The 23,076-nt window shown below is 39.1% G+C and overlaps 2 protein-coding genes across 8 annotated transcripts in view; one reads left to right on the forward strand and one right to left on the reverse strand.

Moving 5' to 3' along the window:
- The window catches only part of LOC144981558 (uncharacterized), a 10,856-nt gene extending 6,835 nt beyond the window's left edge, over positions 1-4,021 (reverse strand). The window contains exon 1 of the mRNA XM_078929719.1: positions 3,809-4,021. Coding sequence (XP_078785845.1) covers positions 3,809-3,884 — 76 coding nt within the window. The 5' untranslated portion in view covers positions 3,885-4,021. The remainder of the gene's footprint in view (positions 1-3,808) is intronic.
- The window catches only part of gramd1bb (GRAM domain containing 1Bb), a 144,242-nt gene that overhangs the window by 12,772 nt on the left and 108,394 nt on the right, over positions 1-23,076 (forward strand). For 2 of the 7 annotated variants that reach the window (XM_078929714.1, XM_078929715.1), the window contains exon 1: positions 15,091-15,131. The exons of 1 other annotated variant lie outside the window; for it this stretch is intronic. The gene's annotated coding sequence lies outside the window, so the exon portion shown is untranslated. Of the gene's footprint in view, positions 1-14,924; positions 15,132-23,076 lie in introns of those variants that run through there. 4 more of the 7 variants (XM_078929713.1, XM_078929696.1, XM_078929710.1 and 1 more) reach the window with 4 other exon arrangements.

Genomic DNA, 23,076 nt, shown 5'->3' on the forward strand with positions numbered 1-23,076 from the left:
CATCTTTGATAAAGATGCCGCTAACACTGACCTGCTTTGTAAAGAGATCGCAGGCTTTAATTACAAACAGTTCTCCTGACTCAGTTGAAAAATAATTCAATATCTTCTCTGCTGAAATAAAATTAGAGAATCTAGTTTTCACATGAAAGCGGTCTCCAACGCAGAACTCACAGTGGGAGCTGCATTTGGTTTTAATTTAACTTGGTCGTGTCCATCAGTCAACAATAAAGAAATAAAATTGTGTCCCTTTTGATCTGATGGGGTTTAAAAAAAAACTTAAATAAAAGGGCAGTATTAATTTCCTTGGTTTCTGATTTATGTTTGAGTAGTATTTTGTCAAAAACTTCATGCAGTAGCGTACAGACAGTTTTTCATCTTTTTGAAGTTTTTTGTTGTTTCAATTTCTGTTTGCTATTCTTTTTTCCAAGCTTTTTTTAAAATCAGCACAGTCGATAATTTGATAAAATGCACCATTTTTTTTAGTTAGTTTTAGATTTTATTAGGATTTGTTAAGATGGATCAATTTGTACTAAGATTGTATTCTCCTTTTGTTTTACATTTTGTTCTAAAATCAGTTATTTTAACTTATTTTTTGTCACTGTCATTAAATTGAACCACAAATAGGTACATAAAATTTCAAGAAGTTCAAATCATTTGCTTAGAACTAGCTAAACAATCTTTAAAATTGGACATTTAATTTGAAGTAATTCTATCTAACAGTTAGCTTTTTTAGTTTATTTTTCCCCTCGTGACTGCTTGTGTGGAACTCCTTGTTTCTAGATGTAGACATTCTGTAAGATTTCTCAAGCAGAAATGATTTACTGCATGGACAGATCATTGGTTATATTTTGTAGTGATTTTCTTCTTTAGATTAGCGTTATTTTCTTATTTTTGGGCTACCTCTTTTTGCATTAATATACTGTGTTCATTTACCAATGTTTATCAACGGTTTCTGTTTGAAACAATACAACGACAGAGTCCAACTGTCTTTGTCTGAGAAAGAATCTGATGACTAAACATCCGAATGAAACATCCAATTTTTTTCTTAGCAGTAGCTCTAGATTCTAATAGCAGCCGCTGCATAATAAGTGACATCACACCGTCTGTTGTTTCAGTCTTAAAAATGCAGTTGTAATTGAATGGCAAAAAGGGTTGTACTGAACAGTGTGAATTCACTGGGACACAATGACACACTGAAGAATTTCACGCCTAAAAGTGGAGAATTTCATTCCAATCGATGAATATTTTCTGAACACTGTGCTGCAGAAACAGCTGCTCACTGAGTCTCTAACACAGCTTGGGACGTGTTCAGCTTCTGAGAAGAACTGAAGCCAAGAGCTCCTCAAGCAAAAAGAAGTAAATGAAATTTTTAGGCTCTTGTGTCTCATGCACAGAAAGTTCTGTCCTCAGTTGGTTTAATGTGGCTCTGGCATCTCATGCTGCTGCTCGCTCCGGGTTCAATGTGCCTTTTGCAGCTCCTGCTGCTGCACAGAAATGGCACTGGGCTGAAGTCATGTTTCATGTGGGAGTTCCACTGGGCAGCAAAACAGTGTGCTAACATATTGATTCTGTCTTTGAATGAGAAAAAAACTTTTTTGTTGCCTAGTAATTTGCAGCTTCTTCATCTGTAACCATGGCAGGCCATCGTGTCTAAATTTAATTGTTGCTGCAATCTTGGAGATTTATGACCTTTGTCACGCAGCATAGAAAAGATAACCATGGACAAAAAATCAAATTGGTTTTTCACTGACCCCGCTTTCTTTAGGAATGAGCTTATTGCTTGTTACACTTCAAACAGATTCAATAGAATTTTTTTTTATTGTTGTTCTTTCTCTTGACTTTCTCTTCACTGTCTTTACTCTCAGTCAGAAATTTTCCAATTTGCGCAAGTAGATTAAAACCTGTGTTTTCCATCATTCTAAAAAAAAATCCTCCCATTTTCTTAAATTGTTGTATCCCTTTTGGGGTCACAGGGCTGCTAAAGCCTGACCCGGCTATTGGGTGAAGGCGGGGCACACCCTGGAGAGAAGGCCAGATGGTCACAGGGTGACACAACCACACACCCATTCAAACTTAAGAGACACACCTAGGGACAATTTAGAGTTATCAATCAACCTATGAAGCATGTTTTTGGACTGTGGGAAGAAGCTGGAATGCCTGGAGAAAACCCACTCATGGAAGAGGAGAACATGCAAATTCCACACTGAAAAGTCCCAACTGGGATTTGAACCAGTGTAAGGGGGGGGGGGCGCTAACCACTTCACCACTATGTAGCCCCTAAAGAAATAATAGAAGAAACAAATGATCATTTTCATAAAAATCCATGCCAGAAAAACATAAGCAGAAAACCTTATATTTAGCAAAGCAAGAAAAATATATACTAGAACGATCTTAACCAATCTACAGCCCAACAATGATGATATTTTTTTTTCTTTTTTTGCATATGTAGTAATTTGAATATCTTTCTTTAGAAGCTGTTGGTAATATGAGTCCTAACATTACATTAGCAAGCAACTGCCTTTAATTTTCTGACTGCTGTGTAACATTGTTCATTATATCTTTCGTAATTAGATGTCATGATGTGCACAAAAAGGGCTAAGCAATGACGGATCAGGCACTTTAGAGAATGAAATCCTTCCGAAATAATTTGAAATGACTGAGCTATTATTGTTTTCATCATGTTTGTGGAGGAGTTTATTATTGATATTTTTTTATAATAGAAAATCTGTGTGAGATTCCAGCATCTGTTCTTCATCCATCACATAAACCTGCCCATACCATGACCCCACCACCAGCATAGGGCCACTCCACAACCTGATCAACTCTGTGTGAAGGAGATGTGCCACACAGACAGTGACCAGTTTTCTGAGTCCCCAGACTCCACCCCCACTCCCAATAAAACAAAATGGCTTTTTTTGTTAGAGTGGCCTTTTATTATGGCCAGTCTAAGGCACACCTGTGCAATATTTCCTGCTGTCTAATCAGCATGTTGACATGGCAAACCTGTGAGGTGGGATGGATTATCTCAGCAAAAGAGAATTGCTCACAGATTTAGACCCGTTTGTGAACAATGGTTCACAAACTGGTTATTTTGAGTTGGTAGAAAATGCTTCAGAACTTTGACTTCATCTCATGACAAATTGGAGCAAAAGTAAAAGTGTTGCATTTCAATTTTTGTTTAAATAAAGACTGCTAAATGTAATTTCCCTGTGATTTGCCATGGGATAAGATTAAAAATTCCTAAACGCCTGAAAAGAGGAGTATAGCTGTCATGAATGCTTTCACTGGTCATTCCTGTCTCACCCAAGACTCCTTCTACAGTCCAAAATCATGCAGATAATTCTCTCTGTGTCTGTGACATTCAATGACAATCCAAATCACCCAGCATCTCAGCTGATGACAGCTGGAACAGACTCCAGCTTCTCAGCAACCCTAAATATGGTATGAAGATTCAATAGACACTGCCATTGAAATCAGACCTGTGTCTTGCTCCTATTCCTTTATATTTATTCACATGGGAGAGAATATGTGATTAAAAAAAAGAAGGGGAAAAAAGGCGCAGGAGCAGCAGGAGGGAAAAGACCATAAGTTCAGCTCCTGAAGATAAGAAAAAGAAGTTAGAGCTAACTGTAATTACATAGATTAGGTGCAAACAAAATTGGTGTATTCTACACCTCTTTTTACTTTGATTTTGCCCCTATCATCTTTTGCTGTATTTCTTCATTCAGCAAATTTAAACACAACATTTTAGCAGTGTGCATCCTTTAACTGAGGCTAACTTGTGGAAAGCCTGTTAATTTTACCTTACCACACATGGTGCCAGCATGTTCCTCCAACATAATTTCCAGTTGCCGTCCAGCTTTTGCTTCAGGTGAAGGACCCATAAGAGGGTGAGGTGAATAGGCGAATGTTTGGAAAATACCTGAAAAAATTGCAATTAGCCTCCAGTAAGGTCACACTTCCAGCTTTGGTGTAAACAGTTATGGTGACACGGTTTGCTTGTTTTGTTTTTGGTTTTCACTCTGTGATCTTGTGCAGGTCTGCTGTGGCTTCTTCCTCTTGCTCCGCCCACTCTCCTGTGCTTCCTGCTGGAGTCCACAGCTGGCCCTTGTTAGTTCATTGGGTTGTCTGTCTATTTAAGCCACCTTGTTTTGTATCTCTTTGTTGGAGCGTTTGTGTTCTACACCTTGGTTTTGGTCTACTGTTATTAAACAGTCTTCAAACTTGGCCTTTGTATCCAGTATTACTCTGCATCTAGGTTCTTGAGCTGTAAACCGTAACATATGGTGGATAGACCTGTTTTTCAGAGCTCAATGTTAGTAGAAACAATTTGTTTTCATGCCTTTAAGAAGGCGTTTTGTGCATATCTTGTATTTCAAGAAGTCTTTGATAATAAAATAAAAACTGTCAGATAAAGAAGGAAAGTGGTGTCTTTTGCTGTTGCAGTAGAAATGATTTTTAATGTAATGCTATGTACACACCGGGAATGTGATGCGTGTTCCATAAAGTGCTGAACGCAGGTCCTTGAACGAGGTTTTAGCATACAACATTTACACTGCATTGTCGCTATACCCGATACTAGTTCATGTCCACCCACCTACAGTTGGAAGAGGCTTTGTGCAAATTGTTGAAGTGGTGCAAATCTCGTGAATCTTGCTCCAGACCTTTTCTTTCACAGCTCTATCCAGATATACAAAAGACTTGGTGACATAGAATTCTGGATGACCACAAACAACAATTGTTAATTTCTCCTCCATGATCAATTTTCAAACAGTTGGAACTTCCATGAATTAAACTGATGCCATCCATTCGTCACTATCAATGGCCAAAGTTTGACCTGGTTTAAAGTTCAATGACCGCAAGTGAAAGACTTTTCATTCAAGTGGTCGTTTGAACGCGCGTTTCTTCTTTTTTTTTTCTTTCTTTTTTTTAACTTGTCCTGTCCAACAGCTAGGCAGACAGATGAGAGCTGAGGGCCTCTTGTGTTGGACATATTTTACTTTAACAAGAGGGGTTATTAATCTTCAGACAAACCAAAGGTATGTCTGAATAAACCCCTTTTGTAATTGAGGCCAAACTTTATTGATTTCAATCATGTTTGAAAATCTTTGGTGTTGGACCGGACGGAAAAGGAAAGAGGGAAAGAAGAGAGAGGGACGTTAGAGAGGGGGGGGTAGGAGGGTGATAATAGGAGGGGAAGGGGGGTAAGACCATGAAGCAGCATAAAGCGACAAGGGGACAGATGGACCCAGGTCCCACCTTCCTTGCAAAATATGTGTGCGTGTATGTGTGTTTGAAAGGGTGTGTGTGTGCATGTGCGTGTGTTTATGTTGGAGTATATTTATATTTTTCTTGCTTTTCCAATTTATTAAAATAGTTTTTTTAGCAATGCAAAGAGTTATGAAAATGATAGAGCCTAATCCTCCTTCTACATCGATGGCACTCATGTCACCAAGCACACAAAGTGGCGGTGAAGCTGTGATTGAAACCTTAAGCCAGACTGATAGATCGGCACATACCTGCTGCCAGAGAGCCTGGACAGGCGTGCAGAACCATAGTGCATGCATGTAATTGTCGGGTAGATTACCGTCACAGTGCTGACAAATGTCTGAGTTGCTGAGACCCATCTTGAACATCCTCTGTCCAGTGTAGTAAATTCTGTGTAGAGTTTTGAAATGGATTAGCTGCAGATTTGGACTTTTTGTCAGTTTAAAGGTGTTTAGACAAAGTTCTGACCAAAAGCTTTCATCTGTGCTGATGCTCAAATCCGCATCCCATTTTGTTGTCGGAAGTGAAATATTATTATCTAAATTACATAAAAGTTTGTATATTTTGGAGAGAGTTTTATTCATTGAGAAATTGATCAGAGTGGTAACTACATCTGGTAGCTTTAAATCGTTGTCTCTGTATTTAAACTTTTTAGTAATAATTGATTTAAGTTGCTGATATTCCAAGAAGTTATTTATTCCATGTTTGTCTTGAAGTTACTGGGGAGTTATGAATCTTCTATCAATAATTATGTGCTCTAGTTGTTTTATGCCCCCTGCTTGCCAAGCTGGGAAGTGGATAATTTTTTTGTTTATGAGGATGTCTGGGTTATTCCAGATGGGTGTCATTTTGCACGGTTGAATTGATGATTTTGATATTTTGAGAAATTCCCACCAGGCTGTTAAAGTGGCATTTATATTAATACTTTTGAAACAATCCTGTTTTTTAACTGTTTGGCTAATAAATGGAAGATCTGATAGGTTAATCTTGAACGCGCGTTTCTGAGCCCAGTGTGAATGTAGCATGAAGGTTAAAGTAATGAAAACTGAAATCAGAAGCTGGTTGTATGTGAGAGCATGAGGTTAGTTGAAGCTGACAGATCGCCTTCCCTTCCTAACATAATATCAGAGCAAGTTTTTACTCTGCATAACGATTGTCTCAAAACAAATATACACTGACCAAAAATATAAACGCAACACTTTTGTTATTGGTCCCATTTAATGGTATGAACTCAAAGATGTGAAAAATTTTCCACATACACAAAATAACCAGTTCTCTGAAATATTGTTCACAGATCTGTCTAAATCTGTGATAGTGAGCACTTCTCCTTTGCCAAGACAATCCATCCCACATTGCAGGTGTGCCATATCAAGATGCTGATTAGACAGCATGATTATATGCAGGTGTGCCTTAGACTGGCCACAAGAAAAGGCCACTATGAAATCTTCAGTTTTGTTTTGTTGAGGGGGTCAGGGGACTCAGACAACCAGTCAGTATCTGGTGTGACCACCATTTGCCTCACAAAGTGCGACACATCTCCTTCGCATAGAGTTGATCAGGTTGTCTATTGTGGCCTGTGGAATGTTGGTCCACTCTTCTTCAATGGCTGTGCAAAGTTGCTGGATATTGGCAGGAACTGGAACACGCTGTCGTATACACCGATCCAGAGCATCCCAAACATGCTCAATGGGTGGCATGTCTGGTGAGTATGCTGGCCATGCAAGCACTGGGATGTTTTCAGCTTCCAAGAATTGTGTACAGATCCTTGCAACATGGGGCCGTGCATTATCATGCTGCAACATGAGGTGATGTTGTTGGATGTACGGCACAACAATGCGCCCCAGGATCTCGTCACGGTATCTCTGTGCATTCAAAATGCCATAAATGAAATGCACCTGTGTTCTTCGCCCATAACAGATGCCTGCCCATACCATAACCCCACCACCACCATGGGCTACTCGACACAACATTGACATCAGAAAACCGCTCACCCACACGACGCCATCTGCCCTGAACAGTGTAAACCGGGATTCATTCGTGAAGAAAACATCTCTCCAACATGCCAGACACCATCGCATGTGAGCATTTGCCCACTCAAGTCGGTTACGACGACGAACTGGAGTGAGGTCGAGACCTCGATGAGGACGACGAGCATGCAGATGAGCTTCACTGAGACGGTTTCTGACAGTTTGTGCAGAAATTCTGTGGTTATGCAAACCGATTGTTTCAGCAGCTGTCCGAGTGGCTGGTCTCAGACGATCTTGGAGGTGGACATGCTGGATGTGGAGGTCTTGGGCTGGTGTGGTGACACGTGGTCTGCAGTTGTGAGGCCGGTTGGATATGCTGCCAAATTCTCGGAAATGCCTTTGGAGAAGGCTTATGGTGGAGAAATGGACATTCAATTCCCTAGCAACAGCTCTGGTGGAAATTCCTGCTATCAGCATGCCCATTGCACGCTCCCGCAAAACTTGCGACATCTATGGCATTGTGCTGTGTGATACAACTGAAGATTTCAGAGTGTTCACTATCACAGATTTAGACAGATTTGTGAACAATATTTCAGAGAACTGGTTATTTTGTGTATGTGGAAAATGTTTCACATCTTTGAGTTCATACCATAAAAAATGGGAGCAATAACAAAAGTGTTGCTTTTATATTTTTGGTCAGTGTAGTAACTCCAAGGAAAATGTCGGGAAAAAATACTGAAGTACTTATACAGTTGATGGGGGAAGAAATGGCAAAATCAAACAAGACAGTGTTCAAATCTGTCAGTTTCTTAGGGTGTTGATTTGTATCTAATAATTTAAATCTTTTCAAGACGACTTACATGAGCCTCCATCTAAACTCACAATTGTTCTCTTTGTGCAAACTACAACAAGATTTCGAATGTGGCTGTAAAATGTCTGACAGCGTTCAGGCTCTTCATGCTAAGACTACAAAAAGCTTCGAAAACTATTTCTATATTTGAAAGGAACTGCATATTGCATTGTTCGACAACACTTGAATAAGACATGGATGCAATAGCAAAAGGATAATAGATGGTGAATATGTTTTACGCTGCCCAATGGTGATTTAGCTATCCCTATGCAGTCGCACAGGTCTGTCTGCATATTTTTGGCCATTGAAAACCAAAAACATACCCTTGAGGTCTTCATTGGTTCTCTTGTAGCCAGGATTTTTGTGTGTCTGTGGTAGAGTAGTCACAGAGTATGTGAAATGAATTACTCTCCATGACGGCACATTGCAACAACAGCACTGAGAGAATTCCTTTTTCTTAAGTGCTGACTCATCGATACCCAACACTTTTTCCTTGTAATTGGATTTTTTTTATCAAGCTGCTGCTATTTCGGAGCCAACTGTACGAACAAACCTTATCTACAAACACTCTTGTGCATTACACACAGTTTTAAATATTAAAAAATCTCCATGTAGACATTACTGTAAGGCATGAAAAGAACATTGATTTTATCTTCACCTGTTATTAACTTGGAAAATGATAACTGGAATTCTGGGAAAAGAAGCTGCATATTGATTCCATCTGAACTTCCCAACATTTTTAGTGCAATGCAAGGTGGCGCACAAGAGTTTGCAACTGAATTATTATTATTTTATTAAAAGAAGGGATAAACATTTTAAACTTTTCAGGATCTATGTGAAAAGCTAAACCAGGGATTGACTGCAGTTAGTCATGATTGTGACTCAAAGCAATCTCTTTATAAATTTCAATAGTAAACAAAGGCATGTTTGTGTCACGAACTGGTGGTGGAGGACCCAAAATGCAGGAGACCAGGCTTGGTTACAGGAAATAAAACATTTAATAAACAAACTGAAACATGACAAAACTATGGGGAGAAACAAACCAGTGACACAACAGAGCAGATAACCTGACAAGGATGAACTGAAACCAAGAAACTTAAATAGGCTGAGGGTAATTAACTGAACTGAAGACAGCTGTGGATCATGAACCTGAAACTGGAGTGACTGACAAAAAGAAAACCAAAAACGTGACCAGAACAAAACCAAACCACAGAATCCTTACAGTTTGGGTGTAAGGATGCCTGTGAGTACACTTGACGTCCTGAAACTCTCAGCTGCTGCTCAATTATCGACTTTATGGTCTGTACACTTGCAGCCCTGTGTTCTGGCCATGCAGGTGAAGGCAGGCTGAGCTATCACCCAATGACCACCTGGAAGGAAGGAAAGCGGAAAATGATTGACGGTTATTGTTGGGGTAGTGTTTAAACAATTGTAAAAACCTAAGTAAATTGTTTTGATAGTTACAATTCAAAGGAAAGACATTTTCTTGACACTCTGAGCTGTATGATTTTTGATGCCATAAGCATTGGTTTTTACCGGTTTACTTCAAGTAATACAAGTAAATAAATAAAAATAAATACAAATACATTTCAAACCTAGTTAAGATTTATAGATATAAATTATTAAACATATAAAGAAAGTAAAAGATGACTATGCAATTATAATAAAACATATTTGCACTCGTACTGTACACACCGATCCAATATATACCCATTATATATGGTTTTGAAATAGAGGTTCTTGAACAGAGAAAGGCAGTTTCTGGGTGGGGGAGACTCCTGCCCCAGAGGAGCGGAAGAAAGAGGCCGGGGAGAGGGAAGTCTGGGACCCGGTCCCTGATGAGCGGAGGGATGGATGGATGGATGGATGGATGGATGGATGGATGGATGGATGGATGGATGGATGGATGGAAACAGAGTTTTAAATATTCCTTGAAAGGGAGTGAGAAGAAGAAAACATATGTTTTAATGTAACTCATGTACAGTACAGACCAAATGTTTGGACACACCGTCTTATTTAAATGAATGGAAAGGTGTGTCCACACTTTTGGTCTGTACTGTATATATTTTTGCACTACAGGGGCACCAGATGGTAAGGCGCGCCATCAATGAATGGTCTATTTTTGAACTTTTGTCTTGTATAAGGCTCACCAAGGTAGAAGACGCATTAAACAAGACGAAACAGTCAGAGACAAGTCATAGTAACTCTAGAACATATTTCAAATATTTGCATTGAAAGCCTTCATTAGTATAGTCATATAGATTCGACAAATATATATGCTTTCTTCTCTCTTTTTTTCTGTAACACAACAATACCTACAAAAACGTGTCCCTCTGAAAATCACTTTAAATTAGTAAACAACCAGACTTAATACACAAATAAAATGCTCCAGATTATGACGCATTGTTTTTATTTATTTTTAAGAAATTAAGGCCTTTAAGCGCCTTATATTGTAAAAAATACGGTAAGTGCTACAATTTAGATTCTATTGCAAATGTACCAAAAGTATGAACGTTATCCTTTATTATTCAAGGTCTAAATGTCTGTAAATGGGGCAGTCTGTCTGTTAACCAACCCAAAAGTCAAATATTTAATTTAGTTTGTTGTAAATTTAAATGCAATCTTGTTGTAATCTTAATCTCTTTACCTTAAAATGTCATTTAAAGTTATTGTTCTGACCTTCGATCAAAGCTTTAAAACCATCAAGCTTGCCTCCCTTTAAAGATTAGTAAGACAAGTTGTCTACATCCAAGCTTCACGCTACATGATTTATGTCTTTATAAAGGAAGTCAGTACAAGACTGGCATTTTTAGGAGGAGCTGGGATGGGTTCATGTGCATGTGCTGTTTTTTGAAATTATAATTGTAACATGTGATTCACAGGAACTACAAGTATATTCTTTCTTTAGTCTAAAACGCTCACTGTAAACTAATCATGATGCAAGCTTTGTAACTGAAGAGATAACAAATTCAAACAGAAACTAAAACCGATCAGATTAGAGGGATAATTTGCACATAGTGGCGTTGTCATGGAAATCTCAAGGGCCTGGCCACAGAAATGACAGATTATTTCAGTCTTCCCAAAAGTCAGACTCCTCGAGAAAGAAGCATTTTCTGACAGTGAGTGATCTTGATTGTTATCAGATAGTAGATGCAGCATTTCTTTCTTCTGTTATAGTTTGCCCCCCTTTCTTATCACTTCACCAAACAATTGAGTCGTTGTTCAGCCTCTAGTGCCAGACAACACATGTGTGCAGGCTTTGTGCACAATCAGGCTCCAAGAAAAGACGCACTCTGTGATGGGTGTGCAGATGTACACAAACACGTAGACACGGGCAGCTTAGTCACGCACGCTGGCGGACGGGCCTTTCTCTGTAACCTTCAGTTCTTTGTTCCCAAAGAAGCAGCAGAGCGCCGACATAATGATCTGCGGCGTGACAAGTCACTGTGGACTGCAGTCTCCTCGTCAGCTTTTGAAACATGGGATGAAGGCTTTCTTTGAAGTGTGCCCAACACGTGCAGGGATGGGGCGCTCTGCCGGCTATGAGGTTGTCAGTTCCTCAAATCAAAGACAGCGCCTTGTAAAAACTCACATGGAAATGATGCTTGTTTGACCTGAGACTGCAATTTGTGCTTTTGAGTGTGAATATTTTTTAGCAGCAAAACTTTACTGAGTTTGAATTTCAAAGATATTAGCTGCAAAGAAGTTTGTTTGTTGTTAGTCTTTTACATGGAAGGGAGATCAGGCAGCTTGGTGGAGTACAGTATTCCCAGCAATTACTGTTTCATGTTGACCAACATCTTTCTAAAAAGAACTGAAATTAACTTCTCACAGCCTCTATTTACTTCAGCTTTTGCTTCCTGTTTTGTGGGATATTTTCCAAAGAAGTTATAAGACACTATTTCTGCTTCCAAATCATCAGGGGCCTCATTTATAAACGTTGCGTACGCACAAAAGAAGGTGTACGCCACTCTCTACGCAATAGTTGAGATTTATAAAAAGCAAACTTGACGGGAAAATGTGCGGTCCTCCACGCAAGCTCTGACCCAGGCGTACGCACAAAAACGGGTTAAATGAGAAACGGCGACACCGTCGGCAGATGGAAGAAACACGTGAAAGTGAAAATGACAATACTGCCTCTCATAAATAACATGAAGACTTCACAAAGCAAGTCTTAGAATTGACAGCCTACACGAACACCCATTTGATCGATCAGCAGTGAAACAAATAAAAAAGATCAAACGAAAATTACAAAAGAAATTCAAATGAACACATATTTGCAGAAAGAAAAGTGAAATATGTTCTGCAATATTGGCATGTTGTGCAATTCATCCTCATAAATAATATAGTTAACAGAACGAAATAATGTACAAAACTGATATTCTCGTCAATGTGTCCGTCTGGCGGAGCAGATAGGTGCGGGCGTGCGGACGGACGGACAGATGTACTAATTGTCCACTGGGGAAAGTTGTCTTCATATTAAAACATTTCTTCATAAGCTATGGAATTATGGTATTCATGCATATGCCTTTAGTTAGTTTTATTTTTGAAAAAAACATTGTATGGCGTATGTCTCAACCATTCAGAAAGCAACAAGAAATTACATTTGCGCTGAACAATTTCCCATTTCCACATGGATTATTGCCGACATCTGTAGCTTGTCAGATGTAATTAAATGGATGGAAATAGAATGCCCCATCACAATGCGTAATGACGCACAATGGCTGATCTTGCGCTCTTAGAAAGAAGATGTGGCAAATGGAAGAATTCGGAGTGAACGCATCTTTAGACAGCAACAAGACTTGCTGGCAAACGAGGACGAGTGGCTTATGAGCCGGTTCTGACTTCCTCCAGCCGTCCTGTTGGACCTCTGCGGGCTTTTGGGCCCGGCGTTACAGAGGAGCACTCGGAGGAACCACGCGTGTCACCCGGTGCATCTGGCGCTCCGGTCCCCCCGGCGCATGCATCTAGCACTCCGGTCCCCCCCCCCCCCCCCCTGGCGCTCCGGTCCCCCCGGCGCATGCATCTAGCGCTCCGGTTCCCCCCCCCCCCCCCCCCCCCCCCCCCCGATGGGGCGCTGTAGCCTCACAACCTCGGATGGTTGTGAGGCTACAGCATTTATGGCGTCTGCCACCGTTTGCCGCTCACGTGCCTTTTTGGCATTAGTAATGCCCACACTGTGGCCTCCAAACAACACTTTTCTCCTCTTTTCCACCTCGCCAACAATAACTTCTACTTCACATTGAGTGAAGATACGTTTTTTTGATTTCCTCTCGGTGTTTGCCATGGTTTCGCAATCAATGAATATTCATTTGTGGGCGTTTCACGGACTATTTATGGACAAATATGGGCGTGTCACGAAGCTGCAAAAAGCTGCGCTGCATTTAGAATCGGTTGTGATTTATTAAGGGAAAGATGCGTAGGATGTGCGTGCGCACGGTTTTATAAATCCGAATATTTCTGTGCGTACGCACGTCCTATGTTTCATCCGTACGCCACTTCTGACGCAAATCCTACGCAAAGTTTTATAAATGAGGCCCCAGGTCATATTTCTTTGCTTGAAATAATAAATAAATCTGCACTATAAATGTTATAGTTTGCAGTGTTGATCCCTTAATTATCACTTCTCAAATTGCACAAAGGATCATATTGAACATATATTTCATTCTTTTTGAGCATTTGTTGCAAAAGCGTTTTGTAACTCTAGTTGTTTTGCTACTTACAAAGCTTTTCTTTTTTTAAACTGAACTTTTTTTTGCTATTTAAGAAATGTCGATTTTAAAAATGTGACTTCTGTTTTTAATATAGTGGCACAAATGGAACTTCATACATGTGAGGGTTCTCAGATTTTCGTCAACATGCTGACTTGCTCACAGTATCTGCAGGCTTTGTTTAGACTGTTGGTGGTTAAAGCATGGTCCACTTCAGAAGTGAAACTGCACACAAAGCCTGTGCTGCAGCTCCTTTTGCACTAGAATTGTGTGACTCATTCATAGTGGGAAAAAGGCATGACTATGAAAAAAAGGTGGTTTAACTTTAAAGTATGTCATATCTTAAGTCCTCATTAACAAACCCAATCTGTGCGTTGGTTATTTAAATACTAGGCAACAAACTACAACTTAATCTATTTGGACGATTTGTAATTGGAAAAAAAAACAGGTTAGAATTAAACTGTAGTAATTTTTTGGGCAGGAGGTCAGATTTGAGGAAAATCTGGCCCGCCATGTAATTTTATGTGGCCCGCAAGAGCATGAAAGTTTTAATTTCTTGAAATAAATTTTTATTTTAGTTACATATTATCTATGTGTAGCTGCTGTTGTAATTATTCAATGTTTGCAGATCTTATGTTTGTATGCAGACAAAGTGTTGTCATCAAACCATCAGCTGGATGCAAGGCTGTGTGCAGCCCTTTTTTGTAAAATGTTACATGTGTAATACATGTTCTTTGCAGCTCAGTTTGATGTTGTTTTTCTTTATTTACTTGGACAGTTTGATCCTTCATTGATGGAGTTATGTGGGTTTTAATAAGCGGACAAAATTTAAAAGGATTTATGCTAGAGTAACAAGCAAACACGTGTTTTCTATGCAACTGTAATTGTCACTTTAAACAGTTATAATAGATAAATAATGAGTTATTTTACATTAAGGAGTAGGGACATTTAGTTTTCATTACATTTAGTTATATGTATAAGTTATATCTGGCCCTATGCTGATGTGGCCCTCGGTGAAAATGAGTTTGACACCCCTGGTCAAGCTGATGAGGAGCAGCCAGTAAGAGGTTAACAGGAGGGAGGGAGGTCACTGCTGCTGTGTGGACAGACACTGATAGGTCACCGCTCAGTGCTCTGCTCCGCCGCTCTCATCCGTCAAGTAACGGCTCGCTCTCCGCCTCCGAGATGTACTGATTTTTTGAGTCTGCGCAGAGGGAAACGCTACTTCGGATCTATGCGACCATGACTGAGACTCCGAGCCCCTTTCGATTGGCGTGACCGTGCGTAAACGCGTGGAACGGGGAAGTTGGAGGAGGTCGCTTCGACTCCCCGAAGGTAAAAGCAGACACGGGTCTTCCGCTGCGCACTTGTTGCTCATGTGGGGGGGTTACTGGGGGCTGGTGTGTTCAAGCTCCTCAACGTTGCTGAAATCCGGGAAACTGATGATCAAATGTTAGTTTGGCCTTTTTTAGGAGACACGCGTTAAAATACGCGCAGGTGAATCCAAGCAAGCCTCATTAGTTTAGAGTTGATAACTTCAGGTAAATCACTCTGAAAGGCTAAACAAAACACAAAGTAAACTAAAAAACAGTGATTTAAATGTTCACTGCTAACTATAAAATGATTTCCATTATTGTGTATCATTTTTTGTTGTGATTTCTGATATATCTTGCAGAAAATAAAGCAACATTTCCAAATTGGAGCCATGCCTCACACCTGTAAAGGTGATTAACATGTGTTGTTTTAAATCACATTTGGGGCATGAGGTGCTCATTTAGGCCTGTCAATCAGAGCTTTGGAATAGTCTTAGAATTCTTCATAATCAGAGAGTAGGATTGGTGTATATTTATTTGTTGCAAGGCTTCCTACCGTCTTTGTCTCCATGTAACCGTTCTCGTGTTATTCATGATTATTGTGTGGTTTTACAAATGAGGGATCAACTGTGACACACAACTGGATTTATTAGATGGAAAGTGTTTCTCTTTCTTAAAAAGTAAATACAGTAAGTACAGAGAAGTTCAACATTTCTGTAAATATCAAGTGTTAAAGGTGAAAGTTCATTCATTATTTGTTTTACTTTTATACTTGTGTTATTAATTGCATTTTTTTTACTTTACTGAAATTTAAAAAAGTTTAATTGCAGTAAGAGCTTTACAGCTTTCACTTTAAACAAACAGAAGTAAATTGTTTTAAAATTACGATTTTAAGGTTTGTAGTTTTTTGTGTTTTAATTTTAGTTTTGAAATTATTGGTCCTCAAAATTTGTCTTTAGCTTCCTCTGATATTTTTAGTTCTGTAATTCGCCACGGCCATAGTCCATTTAAAACTCAGACAAATTAAACACTAAGACAATAAAATCATTCAAGGGGAACATTTGTAAAAAAATAAAATAAAATAAGAAGAAGAAGAAGAATTAAAATACTGAAACATAAAACTGTGAATCATAATAATCAGAAAAACAAAGATCGATCGGAATGTTTTTTGAATGAATATCCGCTGCCTTAATGTCTTCTGAGAAAAGTGCCATACAGACCACTAACATACATAAACTCAGATACTGTAGCAATTGACTGTACAGAAAGTCTGCGACCTCTTTGCACTATGCTCTTCAGCATCCATTGACCCCTCTCTGTCAGTTTACGTGGTCCACCACTTGGACGCTGAGTTGCTGTTGTTCCCAAACTCTTCCATTTTATTCTGATAGAGCTGAAAGTTGACTGTGGAAGATTTAGGAGCAAGGAAATTTCCCCACTGGATTTGTTGCACGGGGGGGATCCTATGACAGTTCCACGCTGGAATTCACAGATGTTTGTAAAAACACTCTGCAAGCCTGAGGGCTTGATTTTATACACCTGTGGCCAGGCCAAGAGATTAGGACACCAGATTCTGATCATTTGGATGGGTGAGCGAACACTTTTGGTAATATAGTGTACCTGTAAATGAGGGAGTCTTTCAGGTGAACCCTAATGGAGCAACATTATACATTGCTATCCAAAGACAGGAACTAAAAAGAGAAAAGGCTTGTTGTCACTCTTTGAATCATTCATTTTCACAAGTAGTTTCCAAGTTTGACATTGTAAAAGGTCACCTGAGGTTTGGTATGGATCAAACAAGCAAACCCCAGTCCAGTTCAGAAAGAGGATGTCATTTTTTAGGGTAATGCAGATGACCTCAGTGTGAATCCAAATGTTCACACACTAAAGAGCAAAATCAAACAAATGTAGCCTTTGCCTCATAATGTGAGCATTACACAAAATATTTCAAGTTACTGCATCTAACTGTTGAAGGTAAAAAAAAAATCTACTTTGACAATTTACATTTATTTTTGTAAAGTTTCTTCTCATTGTTCACCCCAAAAACGAATCTGCCACTCTGATCACATTATTATTATCTACAAATGGGATTTTTTTTTATGTGGACAAAATCTCTAAGATATCAATTTTTTTAGCATTGTTTTTTTAGTAAATGTATTTTTTATCTATACCGTATACCGTATTAATTGCAAGCTTGGTGTGTCTTCATACATCAAAAATAAATTAACAATTAAGGGTCTTGATGAATGTTTTGACAAAAAAAACTAGGAGAAAGCCTTTGTTGAAGAACAATAGGCTCAGATTGATAAATTGAAATTGCCTAACTGTCGGCAGGCTTCTCTCTGTGAATGAAGCCACTTTAAATGCAGCTCACATCTCCCAGTTTTGGACAGCCCCTCTCTTCTCAGCTGTTTCTGGTTGCCAGGCCTGGGAAACTAATTCTCAGCCCACAGGAAATGATGGCAGGTCAGCAGACAAAGCTGCTGCTCTTTGCTGTCCTCACTTCCTAAATTCATGTGGTGTGTTTAGATGTGTCTTTTTCATGTTATTTCACATGTGTGAATCAACTCCTGCAATCGGAAAACATTAAGAGTCTTTGTGTAAAGAGCTGCATAATGATAAAATGACAGATGCACATATTTTCTCTTGGTTTTTACCTCTTGGTTTGTTTACTGTGGTTAAAAGTTTCGTGAGCCTCTTCCTGTCATCCACTAACTACATCTTAATGAGGATCTTTTGAATTCACACGCCCAATTAGGTTTAAAAGTTCAAACACATCAAACGCTTGATGTGATGCCGCCATGTTGTCAGTAAACAGCGATTGCTCTGAGTCGGTCTGAGTCAACAGTTCTATGGCACCTACTATGCATGGAACATGGAAGAATCTGTCAAATGTTTTGAATGTTGGACAGGAGACCTTTACTGAGACATCTGATTGGCCAGTTTATAACGTGAATAACTTGCACTACAGAAAAAATATAATGAAAAAAGAAATTAGGATTATCAAGAACATGTTAAAAAAAGGCAACAGATCAAGAATGTTTATTCTGATAAATAGAATGACATGTTTATTTCTCTATAGAAGTCTATGGGATTTTGGCTTCTAAGAGCCAGCTGTTACTGCCTATATGAAATATGAGGGAGGAGGGCTCACTCAGTACAGTTTTTACACATTGATTGTATAGTTCATATATTTCAGATGACTGATCTGCATTTGCCATGTTGATTTCTAAAATAGTTATTTTCTGACGTAATACTTAAGTAATTCATCTTTGTTATGTGCTTTATCGATATCTTATAATTTTTAATTCTGTCTGATAAAAACTGGGACAGATATTGATAAATCATGTAATAAAATGGTTACAGTATAATCGGGGTGGGATTATATAAGTTTGCTTCCTCCCACTCCCTTTCAAGCAATATTTATTAATATGTCTAATTATCCTAAGTTTGATTAGTTACTGTATGCATGTATAACTGATGTTTATATTGCTGTTGTGTATTATTTCTACTTAATTGCTTGAAATAAACAATTTCAAATCAAATTCAAAATCAAATAGTAACATACAATCAATGTATGTTACAATAAGTGGTTGATTGATAGAGATTGATTTGGTTTCATTAAAAATTGATTAGCACTTTTTGAATTTTTGTCTAATGCTTTTTTCTCCTGTCATCTCGTGTTGAGTTTGTGTCACTTGGAGAGATAAAAACCAGATATTTGTGCTTCTAACACAATCAGCAGTTTCCTGCTCCATCTGCAGTGTGCTTTCCTGGCTTTTATTTCTAGAGAGTGATGACTCTGTGGCTTTTTGTTGGGAAAACAGAAACTACTTTTATTTTCGGTGTTGTGCAGATTTATTGCATTTATTTTGAGCAGATTTAGACTAAAACACGTAATGCTTCTTGGATGGTTCTTATGGAAGACGCTTCTATCCACGTGATGCCAAAGAGCTGTGCCTGTTCTCATAATGTATCCGAGCTATTTTTAGACAGTGGGGTTCCTGAATAAAAGACGAATAGCTGTTTTGATCACTTTAGTAAGCCCCGAGAGAAAGGGAAGGCATGCCGTTTAATGATGACAGCTGGGACAATGGATTCCCTGCTATCTTGTTAAGTAGAATCCTCTCTGTCAGTTTGTATGACAAAGGACTGCCCCAGCATTTGTAAGGAAGAGGATTCTTCCAGCCCGCCTTTTAGCTTTAAAGTGACAAGTCTTTAAATATTAAGGAATAAATGACTTATGGCGAATGGGAAATAAAAAATAATATTTTTTTTTTCTGTTCCACCTAAAATCAAGAGGTTTAATATGTAAAGAGAGTGCAGTCCTTCACAGTACAATATGTTCTTTTTCTTTGCAGCACTCGAAGCACAGATTTGATTAATGCAAGAGATTATGACGAGAAAAGAGAAACAGTAAAATGTGCTATCTTATGTAACATGAACACAGTTTATTATTGTGACAGCATGCTGTACATTGCATGGAAATTGTGTCCATGTCCTTGCAGGAGTGAGTAACTGCTCAGTAGCACATCCATTCATTACATTTGTGCAGTAGGTTGTTCTGTATTGGCACCATATCAGAACACATCAGACTCTTTCCTGAGAGAAAAAAGATTATGAACCAGAAGAGTGTAAATATTTAATGTGAAAAGGATATTACACCTGCTTTTTTTTAAAAAAAACAAAAAGAAAACCTGCCACTTCTGTTTAGGCGAAGCCCTTTACTTCTGTTTTAAACACGTGATTTCACTCTCTTTACGTCTTTGACTGAGCTGATACTGCAGGGTTCTCCAATTTGTAGGCTCTTCTCCTTGTTTCTGACTGTGAAACACCAAAAGTTGAATCTAGAAACAAGCTTCACGTTTGAGTCCAAAGTTTTAAAAAGAAAACTGTGTGTTACATTACAAACTTCTTTTTTTGGTCTATTACCGTAATTCAGTGCTGTTACGAAAAAGTCCTAATGACATGGTAAGCTTTTGCAAGTCCCCACAACCCTAATGGTGAGGCTAGAATCGGGCTTCAGTTTGAGGTCTTTTAGAGCAGTGTTTTTCAACCAGTGTGCCGCGCCACACTACTGTGCCGTGGGAGATGGTCAGGTTTGCCGTGGGAAATTACTCTCATTAACTGATCTAGAACATTTCCCATCTCCAGGATTTCAGCTCTGTGTTCATCCAAACAGGCCCTGATTAAAACACTAAGTAATTAGGAATATGAAAGATCGAAAAAGACTTTTTTTCTTTGTGTTTATTTGATTCTATTAAAGACATTTTGATAGGAATGACGGTACCGCGATTTAGCCGTAGCTACAGCTGTTTTCTGAAAAGTCTCGCCCCTTTAACTGTCTCCACCAATCATTCTTGGAGGCTTAGTTACATGTCATCAGTCTGAGCAATTAGAAGTGGTTAAAGTCTTCACTTCATTGTTCTGATTCTTCTCATAAAGTCTCTCAGTTCTAACAAAAATACCAGCTAAAGCTCGTCTTTAGCGGTGTAGCTTTCCCCAGAATCTGGTGTCAGACCGTGGAACAAGTGGACAAAACAATGAAGCTCAGAGACGTGAGTCTTTCTGCCCTTTTGTGGCAGTTTTCGCACTACATCTCCCATGATGCATTGGATTAAAGTGACAGCGTCTCGGCGCACAATGAGCCTTTCTTGTTAAACGTCTTGAAACCACAACGAACACACATCAAACCGTTATTAAATCTTCTAACTTAACTTTTATTACATCTTTTAGTAAAAACAGCTGCAACTTCCAGCTTTTTCTGCCTCAATAATTATCACAAAAATGCATGTGAGATTGCATAGATCAATACAAACTATGAGTTTCTCTTTTTTTTTGTAGTTTTTGGATGCTGGTGTGCCGCTGGATTTTTGACGAGGTTAAAGTGTGCCGGTTGAAGGTTGAAAAACACAGTTTTAGAGATCTACTCCGATGAAAATTGTGTTGTTGGTGTTTTAAACGAAGCCTTGAAGCCTTTATCTGATTATGGAGGACATGGATAGAGAAATTTAAGATTGAAGTTGCATTTCTGAGTATTTCTTTATTAAAAGTGTGTTGAATCACGAGCAGACTAAAAATGATGTGTAAAACATTGTATTTGTGATGTGGAAAATGCACTGAGCGTTCCACAAGATCTCTGCTCTGCTCCACTCTGATGCATCCACTTGCAGACGAATAGGTCCCTATACGTCTTTGTTTTCCTCGTCTGAGCTGGAATCTGGCTCAAAACTGATAGCTCCAATATTGCTCACCAGTAATGTTAGATTGGGGGTGTGAGGAGTTGTAAGCTAGTGGGACATCATGTGAACCGATAGACGACAGGGTCTAGTCCTGCCCACCACTCTTGTTGCTCTGTAGAAAGTATGTCCTAGTAAACAAGCTTTTTGATAATGGTCACTTTTTTATTCCAATATTCACCTATGCTCAATAGCCTGAAATGAGCTTCCTCCGTAGGGTGGCTGCCTGGCTGGGCACTCCCTTAGAGATATGGTGAGAAGCTTGTTCACACGGAGAGAGCATGGAGTATAGCCGGTGCTCCTCCACATTGAAAGGAGCAGGTGGCTTGGGCTTCTGGTCTGGATGCCTCCTGGACGCCTCCCAGGGAAGGTGTTTCGGGCATGCCCCACTGGGCAGGGACCCAGTGGAAGACCCAGGACACGCTGCAGAGAGTACATGTCTCGGTTGGCCTGGGAAAACCTCGGGGTCCCCCCAGAGGAGCTGGAGTAAGAGACCGGGAAAGGAAAGTCTCTGCATCTTTGCTTAGACTTCTACCCCCATGACCAGGTCCTAGATGAGCGGAAGAAGATGGATGGATGGAAACAGCGTATTCATAAATAAAAGACCACCAGGAAAGCTTTTGAAATACCTCAAAAGACAATCGGAGTTGGATTTCAAAGTCGTGTCTTCTTCACATGCTATATAACCAGTGTTGCATCCACAGCCTGATTCTGTCAGTAACCCCTGCTGTCATCATTGATTAGTTCTATAGCACTGATTAGTAGTATTTTAGACCCATGCTGCTTTATTTGGCTGTCAGAATTACATTGAAGTCATTAAAAATTAATTAAATTATTCATATGACTACAACCTTTTTTGATACTATATATACTATTTTTTATGTTTTCGTATCTTTTGTGTCTTTTGAGTGATCAGAACTGTATGTTGGGTTTTTTCCAGCGTTAATCAACAGTAGTATACCTCTATAATCCATCCTCTGTCTTTGTCATTCTGCTGACAAGGACACAGGGCTAAGAATAGAGAGGCAGAGAGGCAGGGAACAATAGAGCTCAACCCTGATGGTCAGTAATAAGTCATGGGGGGGAAAGTGGTCACATGACCATTCCATGTCGTGCAGTCATTACAGTGATGGAAAACTGTGATCTTTATCTCAGCTGTAACAGCAAAGCCACTCTGTGGTAGGTCCATCTGTTCAACCAGCTAATGTTCGGATGAGAAACTCTGAGACCCAAGATGGCCCGATTATTTGGGCTTTTGCTGATGTGCAAGGCATGGGCCCATCACATCACCCATGGTTAGAATCCCGCTCCCATTTGTGCCTCATATTTCTCTTTTAAACCACATCAGCGGTGTTTGGTTATTGGGAGCAACTTGGTTTATTTTTTTTATTTTTTTTGCCATTTAAAAAAAAACATTACATTTTTAAGGAACAAATGGTAAAAATTTTAAATTGAAAAGATTAAGTTTACATTCAACTACCTAAATTTGTTCCTATTGGCCTGCTGTACTTGCTACTCTTTTTTTCACTCTGGCATTTTGTTACAGTTGGTCTGTGGTTAAAGTTCACATTAATTTGTGCATTCCTGTATAATTTTTTACATCAAAACTTGCTTAGAACAATGTTCAACTATAGATAAAACCTAGATGGCTCTATTATGCTCCCACTTATCACATTTAGATCTAATGGCACTTAGAAAATGTTGTCAAAGTAAAACCATTTATAAACA

The sequence above is a fragment of the Oryzias latipes genome, chromosome 13 (assembly GCF_053564925.1).
Source record: "Oryzias latipes strain Hd-rR chromosome 13, Olatipes_Hd-rR_3.1".
Lineage (NCBI taxonomy): Eukaryota > Metazoa > Chordata > Actinopteri > Beloniformes > Adrianichthyidae > Oryzias > Oryzias latipes.